The 14240-nt window shown below is 55.3% G+C and overlaps 1 protein-coding gene across 1 annotated transcript in view; it reads left to right on the top strand.

Moving 5' to 3' along the window:
* Positions 1–14240, top strand: part of LOC124483949 (probable E3 ubiquitin-protein ligase HERC1) — a 36414-nt gene that overhangs the window by 7482 nt on the left and 14692 nt on the right. Inside the window, 34 exon segments of the mRNA XM_047044547.1 lie at positions 20–154; positions 447–612; positions 883–1008; positions 1104–1334; positions 1486–1638; positions 1809–1941; positions 2130–2327; positions 2605–2817; positions 3151–3324; positions 3569–3683; positions 3846–3972; positions 4245–4425; positions 4697–4994; positions 5167–5245; positions 5343–5391; positions 5682–5908; positions 5991–6188; positions 6341–6461; positions 6581–6821; positions 6947–7113; positions 7218–7379; positions 7483–7580; positions 7696–7794; positions 7897–8064; positions 8166–8405; positions 8533–8616; positions 8727–8952; positions 9046–9316; positions 9639–9918; positions 9953–10442; positions 10647–10860; positions 11561–11730; positions 12520–12603; positions 13797–13983. Of these exon segments, the coding sequence (XP_046900503.1) occupies positions 20–154; positions 447–612; positions 883–1008; positions 1104–1334; positions 1486–1638; positions 1809–1941; positions 2130–2327; positions 2605–2817; positions 3151–3324; positions 3569–3683; positions 3846–3972; positions 4245–4425; positions 4697–4994; positions 5167–5245; positions 5343–5391; positions 5682–5908; positions 5991–6188; positions 6341–6461; positions 6581–6821; positions 6947–7113; positions 7218–7379; positions 7483–7580; positions 7696–7794; positions 7897–8064; positions 8166–8405; positions 8533–8616; positions 8727–8952; positions 9046–9316; positions 9639–9918; positions 9953–10442; positions 10647–10860; positions 11561–11730; positions 12520–12603; positions 13797–13983 (6105 nt within the window).

The raw sequence follows: 14240 nt of genomic DNA, 5'->3' as shown, positions 1-14240 counted from the left end.
CTGTCTTCCTGTTGTGCAGGCAGCTGGTGGCATGGCACAGGCCCTTCTGTGTGGACCTCGAGGAGAGCACCTTCACCTACCTCCGCAGCTTCCTGGAGCGCTACTGCGACGGCATAGGGGACGAGACGCCCCCTGCCCCCTTTCCCTCGAAGAGGTAAAGGATCTACCCCCCCATCTCTCTCTCTCTCTCTCTCTCTCTCTCTCTCTCTCTCTCTCTCTCTCTCTCTCTCTCTCGTGCTTATTCTCTGTCTCTCTCACTCTAACCCTCTCAACCTTCCCCTTCCCGTCCCTGAGAGAAAATCTGGCACCATTCATAAGCCGACGGTGGAGAGTTGGAGGGCATGCGGCCTGAAACAAAGGACACTCTGCTGCCCTCTTAAAGAGACCCAAGCACACTCTCAGTCACTCCCTGTCACACCCAAACACACTCTGTGTTGTCTCCCCAGGGAACACCACCAGTTTGTCCTGCTGTGTATGAAGCTGCTGTCCATCCACCTGTCCCTGGCCCATGCAGGGGGGACGGGGGCGTCAGTGCTGGGGGCTCAGGGGAGGCCCCTCCGGAACCTTCTCTTCAGGCTTATAGACTCCAATGTACCAGACTCTATACAACAGGTAAACTACCCATCCAGTCGCAGCCGAGTCAGTGGTTCCCCTATAATCGTTTTCAGACCTGGTGGGATGCACCGAAAACACCCTCAACACACGAAGAGACCTCGAGGGCACATCTGTGAAGAAAGCCAATCTGATACTCTGTTATTTCCATCATTTCTGGCCACCCAAAAATGGCAGCTCGTGTTGACTTTATCCCTGTGATTCAAAGTTAATGTGATTGTGTTCTCTTTTGTGTGTGTGTGTGTGTTGGTGTGTGTGCGCCTGCTGAAGGCGGTCATGAACACTCTGTCCATCGGAGCGTCCCTGCTGCTGCCCCCCCTCAGGGAGAGGACGGAGCTGCTGCACTCCCTCCTGCCCCAGGGCCCCGAGAGCTGGGAGAGCCTCTCCAGAGGACAGGTACAGACCCCCGTTTTGGCCCTCCCCTACTTCACAAGCATTTGACTCGTTGCTCTCCTGAGCGAAAGAGTCTGAGCTCCGTGTTCTCCCTCCAGCGTCTGCAGCTGGACATGGTGCTGAACAGCCTCCAGGAGCAGTCCCATGTGGCCTCCCTCCTGGGGTACAGCTGCCCCGGGGAGCTGACTGCTCAGGGGCCGCCCGCAGCCCCCAGCCCGGACCACCCCGACCGCCCTCCCTCCTCCTCCAGCTCCACGGAGGCCCACGACCACCTCCACCTGGCCGAGGTGCTGCTCAAGACCCTGCTGCTCAGCATCGGCTTCTACACGGTAACGCTGAATGGGAGAGTGTGTGTGTGTGTGTGTGTGTGTGCGTGCGTGCCTTTTTGTGCACTTTATGGTAGAGTTCATCAAGTTACAAATATTAGTATTGTTTACTGAAGAAGGGCCGTGACAAAAGTGTGTGTGTGTGTGTGTGTAGGAGCGGGCGTTTGGCGAGCTGGAGAAGAACAGTGATAAGCAGCAGTCCAGCCAGACCCAGAAGCAGAGTGTTCCTCCCTCTCATTTCCACCACCTGCTGTCAGCCCTGCACAAACACCTGCTGGCACACTGCTACATGTACCCCCATGCAGAGGTACACAGCGTTCTCTCTGACCGCCTCTTCTCTGCTCAACACCTCCAGTTGACATGAGTACAAATAAGAAAAAAACGAAATGAAAACGACTTGCAAAAATTCCGCTTATTGTTTGATCTCACTAATCCTGAAACACGTGTCTGTCTGTGTGTGTGTGTGTGTGCCTGTAGGACGACAGCAGTGTGACGTTGCTCCACAAGCACCTGTGTCTGCTGCTGCCCTATGCCACTGAGACGTTTCGCAGGTCGTCCGTCCTGCTGGAGGAGAGCTGCCTGGACAAGCACGTCATCACCAAGCTCCACAGTAAGACCTGGCGCCTGATGGGGATGATCATCATGATCATGAGGATGACGCTGACTATGTTCTTTGTCTGCAATCCCTCCCTCCCTCCCTCCCTCCCTCCCTCCCTCCCTCCCTCCCTCCCTCCCTCCCTCCCTCCCTCCCTCCCTCCCTCCCTCCCTCCCTCCCTCCCTCCCTCCCTCCCTCCACAGTGGTGCTGTTCAGTTCGGTAGCGGGCAGCCTGCTGTGCCAGGTCATGTACTCCCTGCTGCTGCTGCCCCTGGGCGTGGTGCGTCCTCTGCTCTGCCACCTGCTCACCCTGCTGGAGAACCTCAACCACTTCAGCTGTCTGCTCCCTGACACGGCCCTGCTGGAGGACAAGGAGCTGGAGCTGGAAGGACCAGCCTCAGGTCAGCTGGCTGGGACGCCTTCTCTCTGCTCTTCTAACCCTGCATACATCTAGGAGTTGATTTCGCTCCTGATATGAAGAAGAATCATTGAGTATCAATCAATGTTATGTCTCCGTTTTTTGTTTTGTTTGTTTTAGCCCTATGGATTTCCGAATTATTAATTGAAGTATTGATTACTGAAAATGATCGATCGGTTTATCGATCGCTGTTATTGTATCTGCATTGGTTCTTGGATGCCTATGGATTGATACTGATATGACCTTGGATGTTGTGTCAGATAAATCAGTGGGAGCGGGGCCTGATGCTGGAACGAAAGATGACGGGTGGGTGTGGCTTCTGGACTTGGAGCGATCAGTGGCGCTGGCGATTGGTCGTTGCCTGGGTGGGATGCTGCAGGGCCCGCCTCCGTCCGTCCAGGAGCGGATCTCCGAGTTGTGGCTTTGTAACCCCCTCCTGACCAATGGGCTGGAGATGGACTTTGAAAAGCTAGGTATGACCACACCCTCACCACACATCAGTCTGACCTCTAGCAGGTAAACTAGTCAGTTCACTGGCGTGTGGATATCTGGCCAGTACAGTACATTAGAGGGGAATTATTCCGTTACAGACGCACTGAGAATAACAGAATAACATGATCATATTGAGGGGAGAAAGTGCTCAAACAACATGCTTGCCTATTACATACTCATGACATGCTGCAAATGATACTGCTAACTCACTGCTGATGAATGACATGAGCATGTGTTCATCAGACAGCCACAGCATGCTCATGCTCCCGTGCTCTGTGTGTGTGTGTATATGTGTGTGTGTGTGTGCCCTGCAGACTCCAGCACCGCCTGGCTCTCTGAGGCCGTGTTACTGGGCTGCTCTGACGCTAAGCTGACAGACCTGTGTCTGAACCATGAGAACAGCCTGCTGATGGAGCTGGCTCTGGGCTCGTCACGGGAGCCTGCCTGCAGCCTGTGGAGGAAGATGAAGGACTACTCTGCCAGCAGGGGTACACAATCATTATCCAACACGCCCCCCCCCACACACACACACACACACACACACCTTTGCCAGTAATATCAAACGGATGGCGATGATGGCGATCCTTAAAGGTGCCCTTGATCATAAACGGGAAGAGAGTCGATCCATGGTAAATCATGGACTGCATACATTAGAGGAGGAATCCTTCTTAATCCGTTGAGCAGACCGTACTGTATGTAGGTAGTACTAGACCACTCCTGTTGTTTTGTCAGACTGGGAAAGCAGCAGCCTCACAGACGACCCCCTGCTGGAGAGCACGTGCCGCTGCAGCCTGGCCGCCCTCCTCAAACACACAGGCCTTCAGGACGAAGCCTACTGGCAGGACAAGTGAGTCACTGCTACTGCAGGGCCTTACGAGGATTCCTGCTGTTCCGACGTTCGCTTCGTACAGCTTGTCAGCTTGTCGATACACCTTCTCTGGCCTTCTCCCCCTGGATATATTCCCTGTGTCATGGTGTTGATGAAGTCCATACCTTTTCTCCTTGGCAGGTATGAACCGTGTGAGATGCTGATAGAGATCTATGAGATGGTGTATACGATCAGGAACACACTTCTGGCCCTCAAAGATTTGCCGGTGACGTCCGCCAGCACTCAGGCCCTGACCGCAACCAAACAGGTACCCACGTGTCTCAACGTGCCCCCCCTGTCACTTCTGACCTTGGCAGTGACAGTTCAGGTTTAGGAAGTAGAAACCCTGTATCGACTGCATCCCAATCAGGGCTCTACACTAACCCTTTTCCCGAGGAGTACATGCGCTCCTAGAGGAAAAGAATTAGGAACACACCAAGAAATGTACCTCTTTGACTTTGGCAGGTGTCAGGGACATCTGAAGTCCCAGGGCCTCCTATGATGCTCCTGGTGTTTGTCTTTCCTCCTCTCTCCCCCCAGAGCACGCAGGGCTCCCACAGTCCCCAGGAGGACAGGCAGGAGGCGGGCACCTCCAGGGGGCAGGCAGGGAAAGACCCCGAGCTCTGTGGTCCAGGGGGGCATCCTGCCCCCGCGGCCCAACACAACCAGGAGGAGGGCCCGGAGGAGGACACACCCAGCATCAGCAGTATGTACCTGCCGGGTAAACACTGACCGTCTCTTCCTCTGCTTCGCTGTGCCGTGGGTGATGAGAGTCCTGCGGTTGGCCTCTGAAAGGGGGGAGGACTGATGGGCTCTGTGGGTGCAGGGGATGGACTAAAGGAGCTCAGCAGTCCAAAGGAAAATGGTTTTCTGCAAAGCAGTCCTCTACTTCCGTAGCCTCGTACTTCAAGTGTGCGGATCCCTTCCCCAGACTCACCGTGTGGTACGTCTCCGCCCCTTTGCCCCCCTGCCTTCCCCCGTGTGTCTCCCAGAGGTCCTGCAGTGTTTCCTGGCCACGCGGGAGGCCATGCAGCTGCAGCAGAACGAGACGGTCTACGAGTCGTCGGGGACCTCCACTCTCCCCTGCAGCGCCGAGAGCCCCGGCAGCCCAGAGAGGGAGCCTGTGGGCAGGCCGTGGGACAGGCGGGCGGGGGCCGAGGAGGGCCTGTCCTTCCCCACGTCGTGCCAGCTGGTGGTCTCCCGCTGCGTCTTCCTGCTCCTGGGAGTGCGGCCGGCGTGGCAGGAGCCTCAGGAGGCAGGGAGCGGGCCGGGGGAGAACGCAGGGTCCAGGTTTGTGTGCGCAGGATTTATGTGAATTTTTTTTTGAAGAATGTTGATGTGACTACTAGCCTCTATAGTGCCACAATGTCTAGCACGATTATTGTTTGTGTGTGTGAGAGTAAAGGAGGTTTGTTGTGTTTAGTTTGTGTTTTTTAATACTCATCTCCACCATCTTCCTCAGGGAATCCTCGTCCTCCCCTGAGGCTGTGCTCAGTTCAAAGTCCTCCGAACTCCGCTTCACCACAGAAAGTAGAAAACAGGTCAGCCGATGTAATCATCTCTGTACGTGAAATGTGAACATATTCTAAAGGGATCATTTTCATATCCATGCGAAATTGTTTTTCCTCTCTCATGTAGACAACAGACCAGTCCAGAAACTCTACGTCGTCTTTCAAGAATAAAATGGGTAAGTGGAAACCTGGTTCAGCTCCCCCCTTCTGACTGGGAAGCTTGAACGCCGTGATTCACCCGCGACATTCAGCGTTTTCCACGAGGCACGTTACGTGACCAAGCCCATTCGCACAACAAAGCACATACGCAAGCGAATGCTTGCCAATGGATTGCTTTCGCGGCAGAAGTACCTCAACACTACAAAGGGAATTAGCCCTTTCCAGGGGGCTAGCCAGATACCTAACTCTTTCATATATTCTTTTTGCTTTCCCCCCAAAACCTTGTCCCCCAACCCTGTACCCCCAGGTCTGCCTCTGTGCTCCCTGGGCATCATGAAGGACGCCTGGGAGCGTCTGCGCCAGTGCATCAGCCCCACCACCTCCACCACGTGTCAGGGGGCCTCTGGCGGTTTGCCAGTCCTTAGCCAGGTCTTCCACTTCCTGTGCGATGGCCTGCTGGAAAGGGAGGAGGGCTGCCAGGCCAACCCCAGTGCCATCACCCTGGCCATGGCTCAGCAGCAACAGAGGGCTGAGGTACACACACACACACAGACACCACGACTCATGGCTTCCGGATGTTTCTTCTGGTGGTCCTCACCCTGCTGGTTGTCCTCAGATGCGTCTGGAGGCCATGTGCCAGATCTCCTCCTTCCTGGCGGAGATGGAGGAGAAGAGCAGCGGCTCGGCGGGGCCCCCTGGCTTCCCCGGCCTGCTGCAGTCGGTGCAGCTGCAGTTCCTCTCCGGCTGCTTCGGCCTGGCCTCGCCCATCACCCGCTGCCTGCTAGGAGCCAATGATAAGATGCAGCACTACACTGTAAGCCCCCCCCCCCCCCCCTGGCACCTGCCAACATGCCAATGACCGTTAGACAGACGATCAGATCTGTTCGTTGGTCGAGCCCAATGTGTTGTGCATGTGAGGTCACAATGCCATGCCAAGTCAGTGATGGATGTGGCCTGCGTCCACAGTGTGGCACCCGCTCGGCCTCCATGGTGGCCCAGAGGGAGCTGCAGGTGGCGGCTCACACCCTCTACCAGCAGGTGGTGCGCGTCCTCAGACAGAAGGTCCTCCTGGACAAGCAGCAGACAGGTTGGTCTGCTAACGTGTAGCCACACGGGTATCCTCAGTCACGTCCTATACCGCTGCGATCCGAGCCATTAGGAAGTAGACCCATGGGTCTCGTCGCCTCTCTCCTCTCTCTCTCCCAGGGTCCTCCCAGCACCTGCTGCTGGCGACGGTGTTTGTTCTGAACCTGAACTACCAGCCCGTGGACCTGGTGGTGGTCATCAAATGCGGCATCCTGGAGATCCTGTCCGCTCTGACCAACAACACGTGCGTGCTGATGAACCAGCGCTGGCTGGCCGCCTCCGTTTCGGGCCACCTGCTGCTGAGCGGCGCCGTGAAGCTGGCGTGCGCTCGCCTGCTCCAGATACTGGCTATGGCCGCCAGGTGAGCCTGAGGGGGAGGAGTCCCGATTCCGGGGGAAACTCAAAGCCGTTCCGCTGGATATTCGGAGTGAAAGTGAAATGTCTTTTTGGTGTGTCCCTGCGTGTGTTGTGTGTGTGTGCGCTCAGCTCCTGTGAAGAGGCGCTGCCCGTGGACGTGTCCCAGTCTTTGATGGAGGTGATGTGTGACCACCTGCAGAGTCTCCTGCACTCTGTCCAGCTGCAGCAGGACTCAGAGACGGGCGCCGGCGAGGAGGGGGAGGTGGATGGCGGGGCCAGAAAGCCCCGGGCGAAAGGTGAAAAAGAAAACGTTGCCAACTGGTTCAATAAGAGCATTTGGTGGAGATGTTTATGTACTGCGTGTGGTTTGGTGACAAGGGACTTGTTGTCCATCGTGCAGGGACTGAGGTGGCAAGGAGCAGTCGCATCATTGAGTCTCAGCTCGCTGACTTCCTGGTGTTTCTGCGGCGCATCCTGTCGCTGCGCGTAACCAAGAGGATTTCCCCCTGCGCCAAGTGGATCGATCCTCTGATGACGATTATCTCCCACAAGTGCACTTCGGGTGAGACCTCTAGCTCAGATGAACCGATTGGTTCTAATGATTTCAAATGACTTTATTTGTTTGAAATGAAGCATGTGTTAACCAACGTCGATGTTTCCGTTAGGTTCGCCACATTTTCAGAATCTCCGAACCAAACTACTTGCATTCCACATCTTGGAAGGCCTGTTACCCGGGTGTTCAGACTCGGCACAGATTCAACAGGTAAAAGCTAAAACAACACTAATGTATAGCACCTATACATGGATGTAAACTCTCACTAACTTCTGTTTCTCTCTCTCTCTCTTTTTTGTTTTTTTTAATGTTTTTTTTTATAAAGATTGTTGATCAACTGTTTGGGCTGCTGTCTGCCTATATGTGGGAGGAGTCGTTAGCCACAAAGAAGAATCAAGAAAAGACATCTGAGAGCCATATCAAGGTAACCGGCTGGTCACTGCAACAATATCCCCATTATTTGGGGGGGGGGGGGGGGGGGGGCAGAGTTGTTAAAGGTTGGTGTCACAGTCTAGTTGCGTTCCAGGAGGCCGTCAGCGACGATGAATGTATCCCCATTGGAGACTTCTCCTTCGACCCCTACAAGCTGATCTGCTGCTCCCTGGAGGGTGGGAGGGTCCTCTCCCACGGCTCGGGGGGGAAGGGTTACGGCCTGGCCACCACCGCCATCACGTCAGGCTGCTTCCTCTGGAAGGTACAACACTAAGCATTCAAAGGATTCAATTGACTGTTTAAAAACACGTGGCGGGTCATGACCGGGCCTCCTGACCCTGTGGTCGACCCCTCTCCCCCCAGTTCTACATCACCAAGGAGAACAAGGGCAACGAGGGCACGTGCATCGGTGTGTCGCGCTGGCCTATCCGAGACTACAACCACCGGACCACCACCGACATGTGGCTGTACCGGGCGTACAGCGGCAGCCTGTACCACGGTGGCGAGCTGGGCCGGGCCCTGCCCTCCTTCACCCAGGGAGACACCATCACCTGTATCCTGGACATGGAGGCCAGAACCATCTCCTTTGCCAAGAACAACAAGGTCTGGAGCACACAGACGAGGGTAGACCCGACGAGGCTATGGGTTAACTGGGATGTGCTGGGGAGGGGCAGGCGATGTCTTGTTTCTTCTTGTACTGCTGCTCGCTAATGCGTTGTGTCCCTGACAGGAGCCCAAGCTGGCCTTTGAGGGTGTGGATGCTACAGAGCTGTATCCCTGTGTCCTGTTCTACAGCAGTAACCCTGGAGAGAAAGTAGGCACTCAAGTTATCAGCTTCAGTTGGTTCTCAAAAGATAGATATATATTTATTGGTATTGGCATTTACACCAATTCAAATCATGAAATGATTTTTGTGTCCCCCAGGTGGCCCTGCGAGACCTGCAGATGCGAGGCATGCCAAGCGACCTGCTGCCCGGGGAGCCCCTGTGCAGCCCCAGGGCCACCGTGCTCCTGGAGGCCACGGTCCAGCTCCTCCGCAGGCTGCACCCCTGCACCCCCTGGACGCCCCACCTCAACCAGCACATGCAGGCCCGCCTGGAGCTCATCGGCCCCCTGATGAGGGACGGCCGCCTGGGCAGCGCCAAGCAAGGTCTGCCAAACCCCCCCCCACCCAGGCTACAGTATATTACCGGTGTTGAGCCGAGGCGAGGATGAAGGCTAACGGTGCGGTGTTTGTTCTCAGATGACAGGGAGAGGGAGCAGGTCCTGGGGGAAGGGGGAGCGTCAGACGTGGGGGTGGAGGGCCCCTCCAGCCTGTCTGAGGAGCAGCTGGGCGCCCTGTGTGCCGAGGTGTGGCCGGCGCTGGCCGTGATCGGAGGGGTGGACAGCGGGCTCCGGGCGGGGGGGCTGTGCCTGCACAAACCCAGCGGCCGTCGGGCCACCCTGCTGGGGGTGCTGAAGGAGGGAAGCCCCCTGGCCAAGCTCCAGTGGGAGGATGCTGATCTCTCTGTCAGGTATTACACACACACACACACACACACACACACACGATGCTTGTGTGAAACCTCCATTTAGATCTTCAAGTTTTTTTCGGTTTACTTTCAATTTCCTTGTCTCTTGTCCTGTTTGACTGTTGATTTCTGTCTTGATTTTGTCCCATTTTTTCCCTTTTGCCTCGAGCGTCCTTCTGATCTTTCATTTCCCCGCTTTCTTTCCCCCCCCATTCCTTTTTTTCCTCCTTTCTCATTCCGTCTGCCCCTCTCCACCCTCTCATCCACCTTCCAACCATCCCTCCGTGTTGCATGTGCCGCGCGCGTCGCCCCGTCACTAACCCAGCTTCCTCACTTCTTGGTCACCCAGCGACACGCCGCTCTCCTCCCTGGAGCCCTGCGGCGTGGCCCAGGGGGACGTCAGCGCCCTCATGGAGCTCAAGCCCTCCGTCCTGCTGGACCTGATCCTCCTGACCGGCCTGCTGGAGGAGCAGGACGGGGGCCGGGGTCGCCCCCCTCCGCCTCGCCCCCCCGGGGGGAGACGCTGTTCCCAGGAGGAGGGCGTCCCCCGCGGCGAGCTGGAACGGCGCCTGGACGAGGACATAGCCCGCGTGATGTCCGACGATGTAGGAGGAGGAGGAGGGGGGGGGGGCCGCCGAGGAGGGCTGCGAGCAGAGGGCGGACCAGACGGACCCTTCTTCTCCCCCTCCCCCTCCCTCCCCCAAAGCCACCAGTGAAGCGGCTGATGAGCAGGAGATCCCCTCGTGCCCCCCGCCTCCCCAGGCCGTCCAGCTGGCCAAGCCGGACGTCTTCTCCCTGGAGCTGAGAGCTGTCCGGGCCTCCTACCTCCTCCTGGGGGCCCTGAAGTCCCTGGCCGCCATCCTCACCTGCGGGAGGTTCACCGACCAGCTCCTGGTGGCTCCACACGACCCGGCCTCCGCCGGGCCCAGAAGCCCCGAGAAGGCCAAGGAGGATGGCGCCGAGCTCCAGTCCGTCCTGCAGTTTGTGGTACGCAGCATGGTGAAGTGGGCCGTCCGCCCTTGCCCCATCAGGCAGAGCGTGTCGCTGGCGGATCTGGAGAGAGCTCAGATCATGATCTACAAGGGAGCGCTGAACAGGTCACAAGACAAAGGAAGCAAAGATCGGAAAGGTAATATATTAGTCTGCACGGGGTTGGAATGTGCGGGGTGGTTTGAGGTCTGTCGCTGGTGCGAGCTACACACTGTACTACAGACAACACCATGACATGCCTTTTGGAATTGAACTAGCGTCCTGGGAGGAATGTTTGATGTCTTTGGTGATGGATGTCTCGTTTTGGCCCTAATGCCGATCTGGTGTGCTTGTGTTCCTCCAGGGTCGGGCCCCCGCTCCTCCTCCCAGCCCGTGTCCAAGTCCTCCAGCTCGGTGTCCCTCTACAGCACGGGCTCCGAGGGCACGGCCGTGTTCGGCCAGTCCAACGGCGCCTCGGCCTCCTCCTCCACCAACGACCTGGCCGCTTCCCTGCTCACGGCGCTGCAGGCCGACAGCCTGGACAACTTTAACCCCTTCCTTCCCATCAACCTCCTGCAGTGAGTACTCCTCGGGGGGGGGGGGTTAGAGATGCAGATCTATGTGACCGTGGAAGGGAGAAGGGACCGGGAGGGGAGGGAACGCACGCACACGCCCCGGCCCCCTCCACGCTCAGAAGGTAGCTCAGTGGTCACTGACCGACCTGGGTTGTTGTTGCTGCAGATCTGGGGCAGCCAACAGTGGCAGCATCAGCTCGACAGAGGCCCAGGGGATGGGTGAGTGTGTTTGTGTGTGTGTGTGTGTGTGTGCGAGAGGAACCATGCACTCTAACCCCTCCCGAGGCTGTGGTTGCGCGGCTCTGCCTGTCTGATGTGAGCTGACCTGGCTAACCTACTACCAGCACCAGCGCCGACCCAAAGATGAGCAGATATACAGCTCGTGTAACACCACAGCGGCAGAGCCAGGAAAGCTTCCGTTGAGAACAATTGGAGCGTGGCGCTGGAAACCTTGATAGTGCTACTTACCGAAGAACAGTGCAAATATTCCGTTAAGAAGCGAGGAACAAAGGCTTTCTTGGAAGCTGTGTGCTTCCTCACGCCCCTCAGGGTTCCAGAACCTTGCTATTTTCCTGCCCACGTTGGATCCAGACCTTCTGTATTTCAGCTCTCTTTATGCATGAGTGTTGTGCCTTACTACCAAGCTCTACCACCCTGTTGTGTTGTGTGTCGGCTCCCCCCCCCCCCCTCCCTTCCCCTATAGGCGGATGGTGCTAGCACGGTTCCCCACGCTGGCCGGCCTGGTCCATAGCCCCCCTATGCTGCACCCAGGCTTCAGCCTGGCCAGCTCGGCCTCCTGTGAGGCCTTCACAGAGCAGCAGACCAGCTTCTTGGAGCCGGGCCACAGTAGCACGCAGGCCAGGAGCAGCGTGGGTAAGGTCAACCACTCATGTCTGTTACTGTTCAGCACCACAGGCCTACGGTGCTGCTCAGTTCATCTAGCGTGGAGCTCATTCAGGAGGCATATTACAACAGCTTTTGATTCATTGAAATAAATGGTCTACACTCTGTATTATACATATGATATACTGTATAAACACACAGTATATTATCCAATTAGTGTTGACTTATTTTTCTGAGCAGTGTAGTTATTACAGATATGTCAGTTATAATATATGTGTATTTACTATGATATTGCTCTGGGTACCATCTGTCTGTTCTGCATGGTCTGAGATGTTTAGCTGTCTATTCAAGACCGAGCTTCATTTTCCTTTGCCAGACACCGTCCTAAAGAAGCATGTGGTACAGTAATGCTTGTTTCTGTGGAATGGCGGAATGGGTTTTGTTACATTAACGTGATGGGCTGTGCACTCAAATACTCGAAAGGCAACATGGACCGCCACTCCACTTTGGTGTTTGAAGACAGGATGTTTTTAACGTTCCTAATGGAGCCTTACAGTTGGTTTGGTTAGACTGTAAAAAAATATATTGCACCCACCGGGTGGATTATCCTTGCCACTTAACTCAAGAAACCAGGCACTGAACATCTTTTCATGTTTACATTAACCAAATGAGCAGGCCACTGTGGAGGCATGGCTGAAATATCATATGGCACTCATGCCTGCAACTTCAGCATCTTATAAAACATTGACCTTTTTTTTTTTTCTCTTCTATTATTTTTTCTATACTTTGCTTCTTCTTTTTGTCTTCCCCAATCTCTAGAACGACCTCAAATGTTTGTCCCAGTACGCTTGCTAGAGATGGGCTTCTCCATGAGGCACATCTACAGGGCCATGGAGGCAGCAGGTATGGCTGTGTGTGCTGTCTGCTGTCTGCTGTGTCTGCTGTCTGCTGTGTCTGCTGTCTGCTGTCTCTGCTGTCTGCTGTCTCTGCTGTCTGCTGTCTGTGCTGTCTGCTGTCTGCTGTGTGTGCTGTCTGCTGTCTGTGCTGTCTGCCTTCTGCTGTCTGTGCTGTCTGCTGTCTGCTGTGTGTGCTGTCTGCTGTCTGCTGTCTGTTGTCTGTGCTGTCTGTGCTGTCTGCTGTCTGCTGTCTGTGCTGTGTCTGCTGTCTGCTGTGTCTGCTGTCTGCTGTCTCTGCTGTCTGCTGTCTCTGCTGTCTGCTGTCTGTGCTGTCTGCTGTCTGCTGTGTGTGCTGTCTGCTGTCTGTGCTGTCTGCCTTCTGCTGTCTGTGCTGTCTGCTGTCTGCTGTGTGTGCTGTCTGCTGTCTGCTGTCTGTGCTGTCTGTGCTGTCTGCTGTCTGCTGTCTGTGCTGTCTGCTGTCTGTGCTGTCTGTGCTGTCTGTGCTGTCTGCTGTCTGCTGTCTGCTGTCTGTGCTGTCTGTGCTGTCTGCTGTGTCTGCTGTCTGCTGTGTGTAGGGACTTCCGTGGGCTGAATCTTTCAATGAGTTTCCGTTTCATGTATCCCCTGGTCATCCCCGTGTTCCACTAGTGTCTCAAAGGCACGGTCAGTCCATGAATTAGGTTTTTTCCGGAAGACAATCTGGCTACAGAAAAATTGTGTTACCTCCCTATCAGGAGGAATATTTTTTTGAGTGGACATTTAGGTAACTGGATCATATCGCTATTCAGATTTTCAAAGCGTTTTTAAACGTGCAAGCACAAAAAAAACGTTAAACCTTTTGACCTAATCTACTACATTTACATGTAGTCATTTAGCAGACGCTCTTATCCAGAGCGACTTACAGTAAGTACAGGGACATTCTCCCCGAGTCAAGTAGGGTGAAGTGCCTTGCCCAAGGACACAATGTCATTTGGCATGGCCGGGAATCGAACCAACAACCTTCTGATTAATAGCCTGACTCCCTAACCGCTCAGCCACCTGACTAGCCATGTTAGATCAAATCCTCCCTCTCTGGTTTTCCGGCTTGATGCGACAGCCCTCCCTCCTTGTTATAAACTCAGTTTATCCACAAATCTCCAAACCCTTAACCCATGGACCAATATAACTCATCTTTCCCGACCTAAACCTCTCTGATTGCAGGGGTGTCGGGCGAGGTGGACTCCCGCACCATCGAGGTGTTGGCCAGTTGGATGCTGGAGCACCCCCTGGTGGAGGAGCAGCTGACGGATGAAGGCCCGCCCCCGGGGGCCCTCATTGACACCCCCTCCCCCGATGGACCAGAGACTGTGCAGTGTCCTGAGGGGCCCAGCAGTGAACCCAGCGAGAGGTCAGGACCAGGCTTACAGTCACCAGCAACATGGCCTTTGAGAGGAAGTTCATGACAGGCTTTTGCAGAAGTCGTTATAATAATAATAATAATAATAATGGAAGCTTGTTATGTGGAAGGTTTGTCCAAGTGTAGTGTATTGTAGTGTGTCTAACTGTGAATAAGTTATGGACGCCAGATAAGTTATGGACGTAGCAAATCTTTCCGCCGTGTAACGAAGGGTCACAAACCCTTCATGCACCCCTTGGCACATCAAT

Source organism: Hypomesus transpacificus, chromosome 22 (assembly GCF_021917145.1).
Source record: "Hypomesus transpacificus isolate Combined female chromosome 22, fHypTra1, whole genome shotgun sequence".
Taxonomy (NCBI): domain Eukaryota; kingdom Metazoa; phylum Chordata; class Actinopteri; order Osmeriformes; family Osmeridae; genus Hypomesus; species Hypomesus transpacificus.
The sequence above is the reverse complement of the archived record's forward strand: the minus strand, read 5'-3'. Positions and strand labels throughout refer to the sequence as shown.